This window comes from Sarcophilus harrisii, chromosome 4, assembly GCF_902635505.1.
Source record: "Sarcophilus harrisii chromosome 4, mSarHar1.11, whole genome shotgun sequence".
Classification (NCBI taxonomy): Eukaryota; Metazoa; Chordata; class Mammalia; order Dasyuromorphia; family Dasyuridae; genus Sarcophilus; species Sarcophilus harrisii.
Window position 1 is genome coordinate 286083070 of NC_045429.1, and position 19529 is coordinate 286102598.

At 40.0% G+C, this 19529-nt stretch overlaps 2 protein-coding genes and 1 long non-coding RNA gene across 8 annotated transcripts in view; 1 reads left to right on the top strand and 2 right to left on the bottom strand.

Moving 5' to 3' along the window:
- ABCF1 (ATP binding cassette subfamily F member 1) overlaps positions 1-12462 on the bottom strand; it is an 18569-nt gene extending 6107 nt beyond the window's left edge. The window contains exons 1-24 of one of the 6 annotated variants that reach the window (XM_012548896.2): positions 12319-12462; positions 11408-11454; positions 11120-11203; positions 10842-10980; positions 10657-10694; positions 10460-10564; positions 9488-9562; positions 9301-9405; positions 8396-8503; positions 8015-8137; positions 7657-7757; positions 7497-7582; positions 6975-7114; positions 6423-6571; positions 6087-6170; positions 5712-5836; positions 5437-5549; positions 5052-5223; positions 4011-4085; positions 3829-3899; positions 624-656; positions 370-538; positions 166-230; positions 5-77 (exon numbers count right to left, since the gene is read on the bottom strand). In XM_012548896.2, coding sequence (XP_012404350.1) covers positions 5-77; positions 166-230; positions 370-538; positions 624-656; positions 3829-3899; positions 4011-4085; positions 5052-5223; positions 5437-5549; positions 5712-5836; positions 6087-6170; positions 6423-6571; positions 6975-7114; positions 7497-7582; positions 7657-7757; positions 8015-8137; positions 8396-8503; positions 9301-9405; positions 9488-9562; positions 10460-10564; positions 10657-10694; positions 10842-10980; positions 11120-11203; positions 11408-11454; positions 12319-12391 — 2353 coding nt within the window. In that variant the 5' untranslated portion in view covers positions 12392-12462. Of the gene's footprint in view, positions 1-4; positions 78-165; positions 231-369; positions 539-623; positions 657-3828; positions 3900-4010; positions 4086-5051; positions 5224-5436; positions 5550-5711; positions 5837-6086; positions 6171-6422; positions 6572-6974; positions 7115-7496; positions 7583-7656; positions 7758-8014; positions 8138-8395; positions 8504-9300; positions 9406-9487; positions 9563-10459; positions 10565-10656; positions 10695-10841; positions 10984-11119; positions 11204-11339; positions 11455-12054; positions 12162-12318 lie in introns of those variants that run through there. The other 5 variants (XM_003768884.3, XM_031965231.1, XM_031965233.1 and 2 more) reach the window with 5 other exon arrangements.
- LOC116423218 lies at positions 521-2962 on the top strand. Its single transcript, XR_004233728.1, has 2 exons — positions 521-731; positions 2874-2962. It is a non-coding gene; the product is annotated as an uncharacterized LOC116423218 (long non-coding RNA).
- Positions 12463-14801: 2339 nt separating the features above from the next.
- On the bottom strand, positions 14802-19228 carry PRR3 (proline rich 3). Its single transcript, XM_031965237.1, is given in 5 exon segments — positions 14802-16498; positions 16731-16910; positions 16912-17045; positions 17262-17324; positions 18979-19228. Coding segments are annotated over 5 exon segments (537 nt in total). The 5' UTR covers positions 19052-19228; the 3' UTR covers positions 14802-16411.
- Positions 19229-19529: the final 301 nt, after the last annotated feature.

Here is a 19529-nt window from a genome sequence, read left to right on the forward strand (position 1 = left end):
TTACCACCCTTATATTCATTGATAGCCTCTCCCAAAGCATCAATAGACTCTATATCCAAGTTGTTGGTTGGTTCATCCTATGAGAGAAGCGAGAGGATTCCATGGTTTGGTACTCCTAACTTCTATGTTCTTTTGGCCCCCTCCCTTTCTATATAGTTTATTTACCAGTATGAGGACATCTGGTTCACGGCAGGCCAGCTCAGCAAACACTACTCGGGCTTTTTGTCCACCTGGGGCAGGAAGAAATGGGACAGAGAGGATAACCCCCTCATTATCCTCAGAATTGTCTGTCATCTTAAACATCTGGTTTCTCTACAGTATTCGGATTACATAAATCAGGTTTGTCATGGCCCCTCCCTTAGAAGGTACCTGAGAGTTTGCAGATCTGGATGGTATGGGCATGGCTCTCCAAACCAAATCGACCTAAACACTTTCTGGCATCTTGATAAGGTAAGTTGAAGCCCCGTTGTAAATATTCAGTGGCTGTCTCTTCCATGCGTAGCTGCTCTGCATACTGCTGATTGAAGAAGCCAATTTTCTACCACAGGGAAAAAATACAGTCAGAAAGGAACAATATTTCTCCCATCAGCCTCTGTAGTTCTGGGCCTCCAGAACCAACTTACCAGTCGGTGATTCTTTCTCATCTCCCCTTGGGTCTGCACAGAAAAGGAGAACAAAGTGATTAAGATGGAGAAAACAACAATGAAGATAATGAGAGGAAGCTCAAAAAAGTGAGATGACGTTCCTAAGATCCTAATCTGGGAAGAGAGTCCAGACCTTCTAAATCCTAGACTGGGCTCTAATCCACTACACTAATCATTTTTTAAATTGTTTTTTACCTTTTTTTTAAAGTTATGAATTTAAATACCACAAAACAGCAAAGTCCATTATTATACAGAATACAAAGAGAACTATGAAACCATGAATCTAGTTCATTTACTTTTTGGAAAAGGTATTATAGTAGGAAATAAGAGGATTTAGGAAAACATGGAAAGATTTAGACTTATGAAGGAAGATGCTTTTAAACTTCAGAGAAACGGATTATAGGAGGAAATAAGCATAATACAGTTTTACATTATATATACATATATATGTATGTGTGTGTGTGAAAGGATACTAAATCTATAGATTTATAGAAATATATATATATAATATGGTACACAGATATACCTCCATGCTTAATTGTAGTCTTCTTTAGTGTAGGTGGATGAAAGAGGGGAAAAATAAAGTAAAAAGTCCACAGTGGAGTAGGAAAAAAACAAAACAAAGAAAAGTTGGGTATCTTTAAAACAATGTGTAGTACTTATTATATAGGTTTTCATGAAATGGAAATTTATTATTTTACATTGAATCCTCTTATGTGGTCTGCTGTGTACATGGGAATTTTTTTTTTCCTTTTCATTTTGTATTTAAATTTTAAAATTAAAAAAAAAAAAAAGATAATAAACTGCACACCTAAGTTTTAAAAACCATTCTGCTTTTCATTTTTTGTGAATGTTCTTCTCTTCTGTGCATTTTTAAATGTTTCCACAACACTTAGTTTGGTTATCTCTCTTGTTAGCTCCCTCCTCCACCAAAAAAAAAAACCTCTTTTTACCATTAAAAACAGAAAGGGAGAACTTAATAACAAATATACAGTCTACACTTGGGGTAATTTCTAAACATGAATATCTCTTTCTGAACCTTGAGTCCCTCACCCCTCTGAGTCAGAAGGTACTTCATGGGTCCCTTTGGAGATTAGGTTGGTCATTACGTTGATCAAAGTTTTTGACTCCTTCAGAGTTTACAATTTTAATCTCAAGTTTTTCTTACACATCCTTAAGTTCTCACTAAATTTTTGGATGAAATCACCTGTAAATGTTTCAAAATCTTCCCTGCACTTTCTTACCTGTGTAATTCAAGGGAATGGGATTATATATAAATGTAATTTGTTTTCTATTATGTATTTTACTATTAGGATTTGTTATGGGATCTAATTAGTGATAAAAAAGGAAAGAAAAGGAGGATTAAAAAAAAAAAGCCCATCAAACTGTCTTTATCTAAGAATGCTGTTGAAAGAAAAGGAAAGGAGATATATGACTCATTGGTTCAGAAGAAAGTGCTTAAGGCCAGAGATGATCTGATGGTCATTAATGACAAAAAAGAATAATATAATGTTCAGTAGCATTATACACATAGTTGTACAAGAAAACTAGCAAGTAACTAAAGCTTATGATCCTCAATAAGAAATTAACAATTTCCCCTCTAGTTATGCAAAGAATATGAAAAGTTCTCAAAAAGAAAACTTGCCAATTAACAACCAAATCATAGTAATAAATGTAAATCAGCATAACTCTCAGGTTTTACCTCATACTCTGCAAATTGGCAAAAATGATAAATTACAGTATTATTTACTATTGTAAGAAATAGGCATACAGGTATATTGTTGGTGGTGTGAATTCAGTGCATTTTGGAAAACAATTTAGAATTATGTAAATAAAGTGACTAATATACATCTTCTGACCCAGAGATTCTATTACTGGGCCTTTATTACAAAGGCCTTTTTAAGATAAGGAAGTTCCTATATCCGCCAAAATATTTACAGCAACATATGTTGTGAAAGAAAAGAATTGTTAAGCTCTCTATGAATTAATGCAGAGTGAAAAAGAGTAAAAAAACCCAACAAACATGACTACAATAAGGTAAATAGAAAACTATTAAAAACAAACAAAAGTCAAAGTTTCAAAATGAAAAACAAGCAGGGCTTAAAAAGAGGAAACAGGAAGAGACCACACAAATGTTTTATATCATTTTATATGTATTTTCAAATTTTTTCAACATACTGCTTCAGTTATGCTAATTTTTCTCCTCTTTTTTTTTAAACTCTATTACAGGATAGCTCTCAAAAAGGGAAGAGGAGAAAGGATACTAGGGGACACTATGGAGATGTAAAGAACTGAATAAAAAACATTTTGTCTACTCATTTTGTTTGTATCAATCTCTAGGGAAAATGTGATGATTTAACATTTAGAGTAGGGAATTATTAAAGACTTGCTCAGGGAGGGCAAACAAATGAATGGGAGAATAAATCAACGTTTCATAAGCTGTGCATTTCTAAGATTAGTTTATGTATGGTACAGCAGCTACTTCCGAGAAGAGGAAGCATGTTTCTAGAACAACAGAAGAGGGGATAGACATCAGAACCAAGTTTATTACAGCCTTTAAATTAAAAGGCCAGGCATTTTCCATTTCCCGAATAGGGCCATCTCTCTCCAGTTAAAGTAAGCTCTTCTAAGGAATATCAGAAGGAGAGGGTTTACCCTACCAGTTAAAACTCAAGATATAGGGATGTGTGTGATAGTGCATAGCACTCATACATTAGTTAAGGAGGGAGGGAAAAACTATTATTAAATCACACTTATGTGTGACAAAATGAAGAGAGAGATTATGGGGTGGTGGCAGTGGAAAGATACTTAGCCCTAAGCAAACAGTATCTATTAGTAAAAAAGTTTTCCTATAAACATCTTATGTTTAGAAAAAATAACAACCAAAACTGGTACATTTTCCACGTGTGAGGACAGGAATATGGGGTTAGATTTGGCCTTTCAAAAGCTGTGCATCATCCAGTAGCAGAGAACTCTGGGAAGACAGATTGCTGTTCATATGGGAAAAGATGGTCAAGATGCCAAGTCCTCTCCACTCTACATCTTTATGTACTTCAAGGTAAATCTTAAAATTTCACATACTAATCATATAATTCATACTTAATTCCCTCAGTTTTCTCCCTTAAATACTAAAAATTGTAGATAAAAGACTAGGCCAATATAAGGATGGTATCCCCAAACTTACTGGAGTCAGCTTTCCTGTGAGCAGAAGCAGCAATGTACTCTTTCCCACACCATTGGGCCCTACAATACAGACTGAAACAAACAAACAAACAAACAAACAAAAAAAAAATTCCTAGGGTAGTCTTCCTTTATTTCCCACTTCCATTTACCCACAACCTTAACAACTCATGTCTTTCTACTCACTCCTTGAATCCATGTCAATTCCAAAGTCCAGGTTCTTGAAGAGTGCCTTCTGTCCTTCATAGCCAAATGTTACACCTAGGGGAAAAAAGGGGGAGAGCCCAATGGTCTTCACCAAGCTCCTTGGCCTACAAAAACAATGAATCAGGCTTATCTTGAAGCAAATTTTTGAGCAAGTAAAATGATCTAATCAAGAATTGTTTTGCTAATCTGAAACTTTGCCCAAAGAGTTATAAAACTGTGCATACCCTTTGACCCAGCAGTGCCATTAGAGGGTCTGTATCCAAAGGAAATCTTAAAGGAGAAAAGAACATAATATGTGCAAAAATGTACGTAGCAGCTCTTTTTGGGGTAGCAAAGAATTGGAAAAGGAGTGGATGCCCACCGACTGGGAAATGGCTGAACAAGCTGTGATACGTGAAAGTAATGGAATATTATTGTGCTATAAAAAATGATGCACAAGTTGATTGTAGAAAAGTCTGGAAAGATTTACATGAAAAGCCATGGAAAGATGCTGAGGGAAACAAGCAGAAACAAGGAGTACATTATACACAATTAACAGCAAGAATGTGTGATGACCAACTATGAAAAGCTTGGTTCTTCTCAGGGGTTCAGTGATCTGAAGCATTCCCAATAAATTTTGGACAGAAAATGCCATCTGCATTCAGAAAAATATTTAAGGAGCCTAAATGTAAATCAGCACATTTTATGTTCACTTTTTTTTTTTTTTTTAAATCCCATGGTTTTTCCCTTTTGCTCTGATGTTTCTCTCTCAACATGGTTCATAAAGCAATGTGTATCAAGCATAAACTTAACAATAAATTTTTTTTTCCTAACTGGATTTCTTTCTTACAAGGAAAGAACCTTTTTGGGGAAGAGTACTGAATAAAAGGAACAATGATGTAAAAAATCAAAAGCACAAAAAAGGCAAAACAAAAAGGTAAAATGGCACTGGGAAAGGAAAAGGACTGGTGGGGATAGAAGCAGTCAGGAAGGTTTAGGGGTATGTGTAACATAGTCCTATCCTATAAGCTCTCCACTAACCATGCAGTCCCAGCACAGGGGGGCTGAGTGGTGGGGGGTCAGGGAAAGTGAATCGCACAGTGTATTCCTTTGGTCGCTTCAAAAGCTCAGGTGCCTCTTGGGCCTCCTCATCCTGATTTTTCCGACGGCATTTCTGCTGCTTCCGGGTAAGGGCCTCCTTTGTCTGCTTCTCCTGGGGAGATTGGGAATGGAGGCACAAGTATCATGCATGGATCAATCTACAGAGACCTGGGGCCATATCTGCTCTCCCCACCATAGGATAGAATTGTATGTTCATCAAGGATCCCCACTCCTTAAAGGAAAACTCCCTAGTCAGGATTATTCAACAAAACATGCTAGTCCCAAAAGCCTAGTGTGTCATCTTGTCCCTGCCCCTGCATCTCACCGCCTGCTTGGTGGACTTGCCCCCAGCCTTGAGCTCTTTCAGCTTCTTTTCCTGCTTCTCATATTGCTTCAAAAGCTCTTTCTGCTTCTGCTGGTACATCTTTTTAAAGGTCACTATGACAGGAATGGAAAGCAATAATCAGCAATTGCTCTATAGGGGTGAGCAGAAAGAGCCTTTAAGTGCTGGCGGTTACATCATCATTATGCCTTCTTCTCCATCCCCTTTAGTGTTAGAAGATCTCAGCTATACCCCCCTCCCCCTCATTCCCCACTTACTATAGTTGCCTCTATAGTAATGGAGTCTTTGGGCATCCAGATGGATAATGTCAGTACAAACATCATCTAGGAAGCCCTGGTCATGGGATACAATAAGTAGTGTCTTCCGCCAGCCCTGAAGATAGCTTTGTTGGAAACAAAATAAAAACAAAAACAAAACAAAGATGTGGGGTAACTCATCAAACTTCAAGTTAAAAAGGAAAGAGCTAAAGGGAAGACAACAGGAAGGGAAAATTTGGGAATATCATAGAAAGCCTTTGTTTTGGGAAAATATTAGAAGTAAAGAGATGCCTAAAATCTGGGAAAAGAATTTATCAATGTATCATAGTAAAGGACTCAAAGAATACTACTGGATAGAAAAGCTAGGATACTCACTTGTTGAGCCAGATAACAGCATTGAGGTCTAAGTGATTGGTGGGCTCATCCAACATCAGCAGCGTAGGTTCCATAAAAAGTGCCCTATAAAATGGAGTGGATCAGAGATTTGAGGAGAGGGGGAAAAAAAAAGGGCCTCTTTTACCCCTGTGATTAGAAAGTCCTATCTTCAGTTGTCTTATAAAAAACAGAATAAAAAATTTAGGAACTCAACTGTTCAAAAAAACTGAGTAGGAAAGGAAATATTTTTGGTAACATATCTAGATGATTCTTGGAGATGACAGAAAATAAAAAATGAGAAAAGGACATCGTGGGATTGTTGAAGACTAGCTCTACCTTGCTAAGGAGACTCGCATACGCCAGCCCCCAGAAAACTTCTGTGTGGGTCGATTTTGCATCTCAGGATCAAAACCCAGACCAGCAAGAATTCGCCGTGCTTTAGCCTCTGCTGCAGCAGCTCCCATGGCACGAAGTTCTTCATATACCTGGAATAAGGGTAGGATGACAATGATGATCCTAAAAACTGAGCAGTTTAAGGGGTTTGCTATCCACATGACTTACTCTATATCTAGGCAGCTCTAGATCATACCAACCAACTCTTCTCATCTTCCCTGTAGTTCCTCAAATTCAAATATTCTTCCCTAATCACCATTCTTTATGTTTAGTTTCCCCCTATCAGAATGTATGCTTCTTGAAGGCAGGAATTCTTATTTACAAACTTTTAATTCCAATGTTTTTTTTATCAGTATTAAGACATATAATAAGCACTTCCATTCATTCACTTCTTCATTAACATAATCCCATCAAAAGCCTCTAAGACCCTAAATGCCTTCCTATGTCCTGTACAACTCTCTGCTGGATCCTATCCTCTATATATATGTCCTTTACCTTTTCAAGTCTCTCTGCTGCAGCATCATCTCCCTGCTCCAGCCTACCCTGGAGTCTCTTCTCCTCCTCTAGCAACTTTAGCCGCTTAGTGTCAGCACGAAGTACAGCCTGCACAGCTGGGGTTTCATCTGCTACTACCTCTGGGGTGGGGAGAAGGGTTGTGGTATTTGGATTGAAATCCAGAAGAAACTTCTTCCATCAGCAATACCCACCCCCCAACAAACACACACATGCCCCTATCTTCCCTCCTATTACTACTCTTGATTTGCTCTCCCCCTAAGGGGCTCTCTAGGCTTTTTCTTAGTTTGACTTGGTTCTTCCCACATGCTTCTCTTGGCACATATGGATTTCCTTTCTTCCAAATTCCTTTCAATTCTTCCTCCTTTCCCTCCCCCACTTATATCAGGGCAATATCTTCTTATTACCCACAGTCACTGTCTTTATTCTTCCACATAGTCCACCCTCCTCATTTTCAAATTATCTCATCCTGGCTGCCCTTCCCAAAACTACTTTCCTTCCTACCTTGCTCACAAAGCAACACATCTATGTTGGGAGGGATGCTAAGAGCTCGATTGGCAATGTGTTTGAGCAGCGTTGTCTTGCCCTTTCTGAGAAAAAAAGAGCAGTCAGAACAAGACTTATGACCCAAACCCTTCTATCTGTGACCCTTCCCTCTCCTCACCCGTTGGGTCCCACGAGCCCATAACGGCGGCCAGCCACAATGTACAGGTCTGCATTGACAAAGAGTTCCTTGCCATGGGCTGAGATGCTAAACTTCTCCAGCTTGGAACAGATGAGAATGGAAAAGAAAATACTGTCATTACCTTCCTTCCAATGAAAACTCTACCACACCTTCCATTAGAGACTATTAACTTTTTCTGTGACCTCTGAGTTCCCCAATGTTTTCAATAGCAAAGTAAATCTAAATGTTCCATACCTTCTAGAATTATCTGATTTAAACGTTAAATGTTCTCTCTCCCATTATACAACCTACTCAAAATTAAGTCTTTTCCCACCATTCTCTGCTTCAGATACCACACCTTGATATCAGAGGCATTCTCCAACATGGCCTGGCGGGAAGACACTTCAGCCTGGGATACTGAGAAATCATTTTCCGCAGCATTGGCCGCCTTCAGTGTGGCTACTTGCCTTTCATATTCCATCTACAGACAGAAAAAAGAATGGATTTAGATATACTCTAATCCTACCCCATCCCACATGCCCAATTATGTAACCCTAGTGATGAAGCCCAATTAACTTCTTCCTTCAACTAGATTCTATATAACTCCTTCTCCCCCAAGCTTTTAGGGTTTTTTCCTTCCTAACCTCACCAATCACAGTTTCTTACCATAATTATTTCAGGGATCCATGTGTTAAGGTGTTCCATGTCTCCCTGACCCTCCACCCCCTTTCTTCCTAACCTGTTTCTTCAGCTTCTTTTTCTCCTTTTTGCTGAGGTGAGCATAGGGATCATCTGCCTTGGCCTCACCCTCTTCTTCTTCATCCCCTTCTCCTTCCTCCTCTGAGCCCTGCGGATATAGATGAGAAATAAGAAACCAAAGTTTTCCTTCCAGGACTCAATTTTCATGGTCTTCTGCCCAGTTATGATCCTACTTCTCTCAAGGACCTAGAAATCTGGTATTCAGCTCTCTCCCTAATACCATCTCATAATTGGTGTATGTTGCAATTTAATTCAACAACTAGTATGTACATAATGTAAAGAAAAGCAACACTCAAGAAGCTTACATTTTTCTGGGTAATTAAAAAAAAAAAACATTTGGAGAGGGAGAAGATACTAGACACAAAGGGGATCAAAAAAGACTTCAAAGAAACAGACTGTCTAGTATCACCTGGAATAGAACCTCAAAGATATGTGATTTCTTCAAAAATTTTTACTTTATCAACTTGTAACCAAAGGGAAGGAAAGATGAAATTGATACCACATGAATGCAATGTAACATCTGGTATCCAACATGTAGGTACAGAGTAAATTAGAGAAAAGGACAAATAAATGGATTGTAAATCCTATAAATCATAGGACCTCATATCCTGAGCTGAAGGAATGTTAGAGATCAAGTCAAACCCTCTCATTTTACAGATGAGGTAAATGAGGGGCAGAAAGATGAAGTGATTGCTCAAGTAAACATAGGTGGCAAGTAAAAGAAAAAAGATTTTGATCTTGGGTTCTCTGGTTTCAAACTGAATCTTTTACACTATGCCACAATATCCCCTGATATCTCTTATAATGAAAATCTGTGTCATCCTAAGGATCCAGTCCCCTAATCCTCTTTCACCAATGCCCTCCTTCCTTCTTGAAACACCATACCTGTTCCTCTTTCTTAAGTTTATCTTTCTCCCATCTGGAAAGCTCCTTCTCTTTGGATATTTCTCCTTTCTCTTCATCATCCAAAGCATCAAATTTATTCTGGGGCTGATAGGCAAAGTACAGTAATCTCAGCAGGTGAAATTCCTATTGCTACTCTTAACCATCACTCCCAAAGAATTTTCCTTACCTTCACTTTCCCTTTTGACTTTTCTTCCTTTCCCCTTCTGACCTTCTGCTCAGGCAGCTGCTCTTGGGAAACAGCCTGAGAATGGCAAAGATTTGGTTGCAGAGTGCCAACTAATGTATAAATCCTATAGTAATATTAACATCAATAGTAGCAACCACTGACATTTCCATAGTCTCTAAGAGGTAGAGATAAAAGAACTAGGAGACAGCTTTCTGACCCAGAAGTTTCAAGACTAGTTACACTAGGCAGAAACGTAGGCCATGAGTTTAAAAAAAAAAAAAGAAATCATGCAGGAACACATGTACAAAGTTTACATGAATGCAGAGAGCAAGCTGACTCCAATCTAAAATAACAAAGGAAAGGGTTTTTTGAGAAACAAGTACTAAAAGATAGTAGATATGGATTCTGGGGCAGGAACACAAAAACACAAATTAGAAGTTACCTCAGAAGTAACCTAGTTTCTTATTTTACATGAAGAAAACTAAGGCCCAAAGAAAAATGATTGCTCAAAACCAACCCCATTGTAAATGACAGACAGGATTTGAATTTAGGTCCTCTGACTCTAAAATTAGTGCTCTTTCCATTGTACTTTTCTATTAAAGTTAGAACTCCAGCCATAAAGAAAGGGATAATTAAGATGGATGCTAAGGCAGATGTTTCAGAAATAGTGAAAAATGAAGTACAAAAAAATCAGGATGCTGGTAAATAGCAGGCTTTGCGTGCTATTATGAATTTAGATTTTACTGAAAAGCAGTTACGGAACCAGAAAGTAACATGGTTAAAAATTGCATTTGAGAAAGACAGTTTTGGCCAAACAGATTAAAACAAGAACTTTTTTAAAAGCACAACAGGCATTACAACAATACTGATGGGAGAGGTTAGACTATTACACTTGACAAAAAAGAGACAAAGGTTAAGAATTTCATGAACATAAACTAGGCACAATTCAACACTGTATATATTCCTACCCACCTTATTAATTCGATTTTTCTCTGGTTTGGCGGGTTTTGATGATTGTTCTTCCTCCTCTTCTTCCTCACTCTGGTCCTGTATCAGGGCAGCAAATACATTGCCACCCTAAGGAAGGAAAGAGTACAAGTGAGAAAATGAAACCCATAACTTAGCTCTTGTGTGAGAATTCTATCTACCTACCACATAGGACTACTCACCTTAGCTTTCTTCCCACCTCGAGGTACTGGGACAGGAACTGAAATGACAGAAGGAAGGAAAGTGGGAAAGAGAAACAAATGCTTGACTTTGCAATTTCCGGAAAAAAAAAAAAATCTGACTGATTTATCCCACTCTTTTTAGGATATTTTGGGATATAATCTATTTAAGATTCCCACTTTCTCACCTTCATCTTCTTCATCACTGGGTGGAACAGAGAGTTTCTTGAGCCTTTCCATAAGTTCCTTCTCTTCCCCATCATCATCATCAATATCTTTCTTTCGTCGCCCTTTTCGGCTATCTCTTTTCTTCTTCTGCTGTTGCTGCTGCTAAAGGTATGAGGTAATAGTCAAATAAATTCCAGATCCTCTATCATAAAATTCCACAACTGTCAATGTGAACATTCATTGGTATAGACAAAGGACCTCTGACATCTTTGGTTCTAAAAATCTTATTGTAACATACCTGCTGCTGTTCCTTTTCTTTCATTACCTTCACTTCCTCTTCCTCCCCTGCATGCTTTTCCTCTACAGCCAATTCCTCAAAAAACTAAGAAATAAAAACATATGAGGGGGATTTGAATTAAAATTACAGCAAAAGTGGTTCAATCAAATTGTACATACCCCTTCCTCTTTCCCTTCTTTCCTTCTTGTGTTGTCCCTTGTCCTTCCACATTGTTATTTACCTCATAAGGCTTTGTCAACAATGCCAGTTACCATCTCTATTTTTCCTCCTAGTCCCCAACTTTCTCACCGTCTTTTTGGTCTTCTTGTCCTTCTTTCCTTTCTTGACAACCTTATCTGGAGGAAAAAGTAAACAATGCCCTTATCTTTCCATCTTTAAATCTTGGAGATGCCCATAGTTCCTTGTTAAAAGTTTCCTGAGCTCAGCAAATACTCATTTTCCTCTTAGAACTGAACCTTAGAGACTCTGCAAAAGAAAACTTCCAATTTAGCCTAATCTCATGATCCTTCACCCTTATCATTTCTCAGCGTTACAACTACAGCTTCCCCTCTTTTTCTGTGATACTTAAGATGCCATCTAGGCCAAACACTTTCTTTCTCCTTTCCCTTAATGGGCTTATTTTACAGATCCTGAAGCTGATCTGTCCATGATCATACAACTAGTAAACATTCCAGGCACCCAAACTATGATTTTGGGGGATACAAAACCTGGTGTTTTTGGCCTAAAGATCTTTATTTCATGTAGGGCCCAGGGAGTGAAACTGAAATCCTGTCCTTTCTTGGCTTACAGACAATTGTTTAGAAAGAAATTGTCTCCACAATAGGGAGCATCGAAAAGGGATCACAAAGGAAGGGGAATATATGTATAGAAAGGTATGAATGGGAAACTTTTCCCATTCATACCTTTCTATACATATACTCTTGATATATTCCCACCTCTCAAATCCTGCCCAAGTCACTACCCGCTGACGCCAGCCTAAATTTTCCGAGTGCGAGAACCCCCTTTCCATGCTTCCAAGCAGGGAAGCTTCCAAGACCGCGCATGCGCAGTTCCCCCTCACCTCCGGTTCCGACAGATGCTAAGCTAGGATTCTGCCTCGCGACTATTTCTCGCCCCACCCCCCCACCCCCCCCGTCGGACGCGTGCCATTCCAGGGTCCCCGTGGTCTCGCCCTCTAACAATCCGTCTTGCTTTCTCACCTGCAGGGCTCGCGTTCTCTCGATCCCCAATCCACTCTGGCTCTGGGGTCTGCTGCTTCACTGCTTTCGGCATCTTGGCGACAGTTGAGTCGGAGACTACTCCGGGTGTTGCTAGCTTCACTTCCGCTTCCGGTGGCAGAGGGCGGGGGGAAGGGGAAGGTTAAATAATCTGCGGGATTCTATAGGATACAAGCGTAGCAACCCGGATGCATATCTGGTCTCTGTCAAGCACGTGACAGACCCTCTCTGCTCTGAAAAAAAACTGAGGAAAAGCGGAAGCCGCAAAGCGTCCTCAAGGCTTTTACGAGTTCTGGTCAGTGTTGTCAAATATGAGTCATGAGCTATAGCTGGTCCTTTCAACTAATAAAGATGAATAAAATGCCACGCCTTTCTAAGGGAGAAGCACAAATCAAATTTCAGGAGCACCCTCATTCCGACTTGGAACTGGAAAGACACAGTCCAAGCCAAGCTATGTTGGGCGCTGTTGAGGCCAGAGGGAGCATCCTGGGTCAAGGGAGAGATTTTTCCTTCCGAGTAATTGCGATAGCATAATGGGTGAATGGCATGGGGCAGTGGCAAGGGCACTCAATTCATCTTGGGTCATAGGTCTAGGAATCAGGTTATGATTCCTGGCTCTGCCAGGAATTGTGACATTAAATTCGGGGCCTTTTTTCCTTTTCTCTAAAAAGCTGGGTGATATGTGTGTGTGTGGAGAATAAACCAGAAAAATCTTCCTATTGAAACTATTTCCACTCATATGAAAGTGCTCCAAGTCATTATTAATCAGAGAAATGCAAATTAAGACAACTCTGAGATAGCACTACACACCTGTCAGATTGACAGGAAAAAATAATGACAAATGTTGGAGGGGATGCGGGAAAACTGGGACATTGATGCATTGCTGGTGGAGTTGTGAACAAATCCAACCATTCTGGAGAGCAATCTGGAATCATGCCCAAAAAGTTATCAAACTGTGTACATACCCTTTGACCCAGCAGTGTTTCTACTGGGCTTATACCCCAAAGAGATACTAAAGAAGGGAAAGGGACCTGTATGTGCCAAAATGTTTGTGGCAGCCCTTTTTGTAGTGGCTAGAAACTGGAAATGAATGGATGCCCATCAATTGGAGAATGGTTGGGTAAATTGTGGTATATATTAATGTTATGGAATATTATTGTTCTGTAAGAAATGACCAGCAGGATGAATACAGAGAGGTTTGGAGAGACTTAGATGTACTGATGCTGAATGAAATGAGCAGAACCAGATCATTATATACTTCAACAACGAAACTGTATGAGGATGTATTCTGAAGTGTGGTGTTCTCGTCTTTAAAATTTAGTTTCAGTTCAGAGTAATAATCACTCCAAAGACAGCCAGCTGATAAAATCCACTTAGTTTTAATATTAAGAGACCTATCTCTCTCCTTGGTTCCAAGAACTCTTGCTGCTAATCTTTTATCTATGCCAGCTTCAGCTTCTCTTCTTCCAAATATCTCCAACCAGCACCAAGGTGAAAGTTGGAATGAATCTGACTCCACCTCCGAGAGTGGGCTTGTGGGCTTCCTCCCCAGAGTGCTCCTGGCTCTCAATCTCCCAGAGTGCTCTGTGGCCCTGAGAGCTTCTTGCTTATATACTGTACACTGAGTACACACCAATCATTATATCACTGGGAAACCATTATTTGTTGTATGGTTAAATCAATGCTAAACTAGATTTAAATATTGTGTCCTCAATTCCACTTAGTACCTTGTTTCAAGTTCTGGCCCATAACTTGTAGGATCAGATCAATCATATTGAACCATGCTAAATTAGATCATTATTGTCTCTATCAACTCTAATGAGTTAACACTGTGAGGATTCCAACACTGATGGAAGTGGATTTCTTTGACAAAGAGAAGATCTAACTCAGTTTCAATTGATCAATGATGGACAGAAGCAGCTACACCCAAAGAAAGAACACTGGGAAATGAATGTAAACTGTTTACATTTTTTTCTTTCTTCCTGGATTATTTTTACCTTCTGAATCCGATTCTTCCTGTGCAACAAGAGAACTGTTCGGTTCTGCACACATATATTGTATCTAGGATATACTGTGACATATTTAACATGTATAAGACTGCTTGCCATCTGGGGGAGGGGGTGGAGGGAGGGGAAAAGTCGGAACAGAAGTGAGTGTAAGGGATAATGTTGTAAAAAATTACCCAGGCATGGGTTCTGTCAATAAAAAGTTATAATTATTTAAAAAAAAAAAAGAAAAGAAAAAGAAAAAATGTTCCTGTTCCTTTCTAACGCTAAATATGTAAAATTATGAACACTAGATCTTACGGACCCAGCAATTCAGTGGGACAGGCAAGTTATGTAAAATTTTGGCTTCAACCAAGAGGGGTACGATGCTTCCTTGAATATAGCTTATTCAGGACCACACAGGCCTTTACGGGACAAAGACCACCAACAAAGTGATCGAACCAGACTTGCCTTCAACCATTCAATATAACTCAGATCAAGAATTTATTAAGTGCCTGCTCCACGCAAGTCAATATATTCAGCAATAAGGACACACTGGGACAGAGACAAGTCTGCCCTTGAGCTTACATTTTACTATGGGGGAAAAGTTAAGATACAAACAAGATGAATACAGGTAAGTATATATGAAGGAACTGGGATGGAATCCAACAATTGGGGTGTTCAGGAAAAAATTTGTGTAATTTGTCTCATTTCAGCTGAGCATTTAAGAGGTAAGGATTCCAAGAAGGAAAAAAAAGTAAAGGTGGGATAAGGTATAGAATAGGTAAACAATATCCAACAACATTCACCATATGAGCCAGTTGAGATAAAACCAAGAGTGCATAAAAAGTAATGGGAAATATGCCTAAAAATTACATTTAGAACCATAGTACAGATGTTTAAACCTGTGGATTTAAACAGAGGAATTTGTATTTTAGCCTATTCTAGAATACTCTTTATGTTCCTCATACACAAAAACTACGGGAACACCAAGATTAAATAAAATGTTTCATTTGAGTTTATTACTTAAAAAAAAAAGGCTAAAAAACAAAGACTCTTCAATTAGTCATGGCCTCGTTCCCCCCCCCCCCCCCCCCCCATTTCCTACTCTTTCTCCAGGTTTTATGCACAAAACAACAAAATCTTTTTTTAACAAAACACCTACACTGGGATAAAGGTAAGGAAAAGGCAGTAGTATCATCTAAGCTCCACCCAGTGAGATAAGGGAATTTCTTTGTCTAAAGATCTGTGGAGATTCACAGAATCCAACTGACTGGAGAGAGGGAAAAGGGAAGAGAGGGAAGCAAAAGTTGTGGGTAAGCTAAGAGACCATTCACTATTTCACACTCAGAATGACTTGGGACAAGGGGAAAAGCCAGGTGAACCAAAGAGTTCTTGCTATAGAGCATTTCTCACACCTACAATTGTAGAAAGTGAGGAAGGAGTTGAAGGGCACCATTAACAAATAAAAATTCCTGTCAAGATGGTGTCCTTTTTCAAAACTATACAAGCTCACAAGAACCACAAGTAATACTTGAAAGGGGTAAATTGTGGGTGAACAGCACCAATCAGATTTCTATTACAACTTACCAGGGTAAAGTCACTCATGGGTTAAGAGTAAAGAGATACAGCATTGCAATTACAACACTTTACCCCACCCTCCCTCCACTCCCAAAGAGAAAAAGGCAGATGATGCAGATCAATGATTAGAAAACCTCTCAGACCACTACTAATGTGGAATGTTGCATACACTGTGAGATGTGGTCCATCTGATAATTTGTGTTAAGTGATTTTCTTTGTTACAAGACAGGGTTGGGGGAAGGTGTTACTGGGAAGTGACTGGTGTAGAAACCAAAAATATTAATAAAACATTATTTTTTTTTTAAAAAAACTTCCTTGGCCATTCCTTTCTCCCACTCATCCTCCTAGACCCCAGATAGGGGAAGGAGAGGGTCAGGCTCAGACTGCTTTCTTGGCTAGAAACACCTCAGAGAAGCCAACAAAGAACAACAGGGCATTTATCTTCCAGGATAGAAAAAGTCCACTGAAGCCTAATTGGTGGAAGGCACTGTTTTACAATGGAGGTCCATTCACTCCTGGGTGGTAGAAGGCACAAAGATCCTCATAACGGCAGTGGCCCTTTGAGAAGTGTCTGCAGACTGGACGGTTAGATTTATCTATAGAAAAAGGAGAGAAGCAACATGAGACTTTGGAAAAACAAAAATCAGAAACACACCTCTGGGACCCTAAAAGGAAACATTTAGTCTTCAGCCTCCCAGGGATAATGTTTTGAAAGGGGAGAACTGAGAGATACCTTCACAATGAAAGCAGAAGGGGTTTGTAGTCACTGTCTTTTGGACAATTATATGCTACTGGCAGAAATAAAATATAAAAGGTGATGGTACTAACCTGTTCTATCACCTTCTTGGACTCCATCTTTGAATTGAGGGGTGTTCTTAGGCCAGGGGATGTTCTTAGATGGATGGTGACTATTGCCCCCTCCAAGGTTTCTCCATCCATTGGGAGGACCATTTCTGGCATGGTCCCCATAACCTGTTCCCCACCTAGGTTCTGGGTCTTCATAGCCCCAACGGCTATGTTGGTATGGTCGAGGCCTGGGCCCTGGACCCCCTCTCATTGGACATCCTCCCCAGAAAGGAAGTGGGAGGCTCAGGAGTGGTGGAATCTCTGGTTCCCTTAAACCCTTAGAGCCTCTGTGAAAACCTAGAGACAGACAAAAAAAAGATATTACTTCTAGTTAACTAAATTTAGGAGTACCCAGAAATTATTTTTCTTCTTGGGTTGCATTCCCCATTTCCCTCAATCCCTAAAATCTCTCTCCTATAGGAACTTCCAGAGTACTTTTCATGTAATATTCACTTAAAATATATTAATTTGAATCAATCTAGGAACTTGCCCTTTCAGACCTTTTCTACTCACCTGGATCAGGGCCACCAATCTTCCCATTGGCTATGGGGGGAGGGCCCAAGAGGCTGGGAGGACCTAAGTGAGCAGGAAGAAATAGCATAAGCAAAAATGACACATGCTCCAACTCAGTAAAATCCAGTTTATACCACAAATTAGTACTATATCTATTGAGTTCTCCTTTCTTTTTGCTACTAGGACTCAATAGCACATGGTTATGCAAATAGTGATAATTTAGACCTTGGAGACTATCAACCTTGATTTTTGTTTTCCCTTTACTATTATTCAATACAGCAAACACTTAAGGACCCACAACTATCTGTGGGCAAGGAATCATCTTAAAGGATAAAGACTAAATGAGAAAGTCCTTACCCTTCAGATATTTACTCTCTATGGATATATAATCAAATTGACAGGCTGAAGCAAAATGTATCATGATTCAATAAAATCCAAAAAAGCAGAATCTGTTTTCAAGATGTCAGAAAAGAAACAAGAAAAACAAACCAAAGGTACCAAATGGCACAACTTTCAGCCAAAGGAAAATTTAACAGTAAGACTAACAATAAAGTAACAGGAGAACTTTAAATCAATTTTCATCAGTATGAGTCTCTTTGTTATCAATCAACAAAAACTTATAAATGCTTTTCCTGTGTGTGCTTTGCAAGATAGGAGGAGTAGCTACTGAAAGAAATTTTTTGGTTTAGGTAGTCGCTAAAATTGTGTGTAGTCTTAGAGCAGCAGGTTGTCAAGCCCTTTTCAGTAGCCATGGTTACACTGAGTTATTAGACAATTACCCCTAAACAAGATTCGAGGGGGATAGTTAAAATGACACAGGTGGCAAACCTATGACAAGACGCCTTCCAGGCTTTTGTAGATGGATTAATGGAGGGGGAGTGGACCAGAGGAATTGGAATACTTGACTCATCCTCCACACTAAGCAAATGTACCCCAAATCCCAAACTTAATGGACTACTCTCTTCCTGCATAATCCTGGACTTTTGGAGGATTTAAGCCATCTTTTCTGAACTCATCTAATCTAGTGAATTTTGCTTTTTATCATCCCCTCTTCCTCATTTCATGAATTAGTCTAGAAACATTTGCATATCAGAGTAGATCATTTAGTCCATTTCCCACACAGTATAGTGCAGTTGAGGAAAATGAGACTTTTTGCTTGAAGGTGAAATCAAAAGCACGAATTAGAATCCGACTGTTCGTGCTCATTACGCCCTGTTCTCATTCTATTAAGCTTAAAAAAAAAATTCTCGATCTGCCCCTTCCTGGGAATGACAACGATAATCTGGCTTTCACAAAACTCTCCCGAGACGGGGGGAAAGAAATGGTAGGGTAGAGAGACCGCAGCTGTCCAGACAAATTATTTTTGTCTACGTCACAGGTTCTCGGATGAAATTTTCGGCCAGCACTTCCATTCCAAAGCACGTGCATCGGCCTTCTCTGCCCTGCCTCCAGTTCGCGGCCCGCCACAGTACCCGGAGTTGGCGCAAGCATGGGCGCTTCCGCTTCTAGCTCTCCCTATACCACCGACCTTTAAAAAGGAAGAATTTTCCCTTCAACAAATCTCTTCTCGCGCTATTCTACCTGAAAACGCAACAGGCTCCTTCCCTCGCAGGCCGCACTAATCTCTCCCTTCTTTTCTCCCTCCACGCCCTGGGGAGCTTTATTCGTTTGGTGCCCCGTTTCAGGCCTGCCTCAGGCGCATGCACCTCTCCCTTACCGGCAGAACTCCCACTTTCCTCATCCCCACTCTCCTCGGGGTCCCGGGGCCGCTGTTTCCCCCTCTTGGGCATCACGGGCAGCGTAATAACAGCGATCAGAATGGGGGATAGTGGGAGCAGGGAGCGGTAAATGGAAGGAGAGAGAATCCGGTTGTTTCCGCTTCCGGCCGACCCATCCAGAAGCGGCGAATGCGCAGGCGCAAGCCTTTCCTTCTGGGTAGCGTTCCAACTTGAGTATTTCCCCCCCTTCCCCCGCAACATACACTTCCCACCTAAAGACCAAAAAAAAAAAAAAAAAGAGGTGGGAGGAGGGGAGAGAAAAAAATAACACCAGCACTCCGAGACCCATCCTAGAATCGAGGACCGCGGCACAGAGCGTAGGGAGAGTGGGAAGAAGGGGGAAGCAGTCCAGCAGCTGGATGATCTCGGTAACCGCCGACTGCCCACGCCAGCGCTCACAATTTCATGACTTCTGACCTTCCCTCAAGGAATCCTCAGACCATTAAAGCCCCGATAGCGCTTAATTAGACCCCACGATTATTGGCCTCCT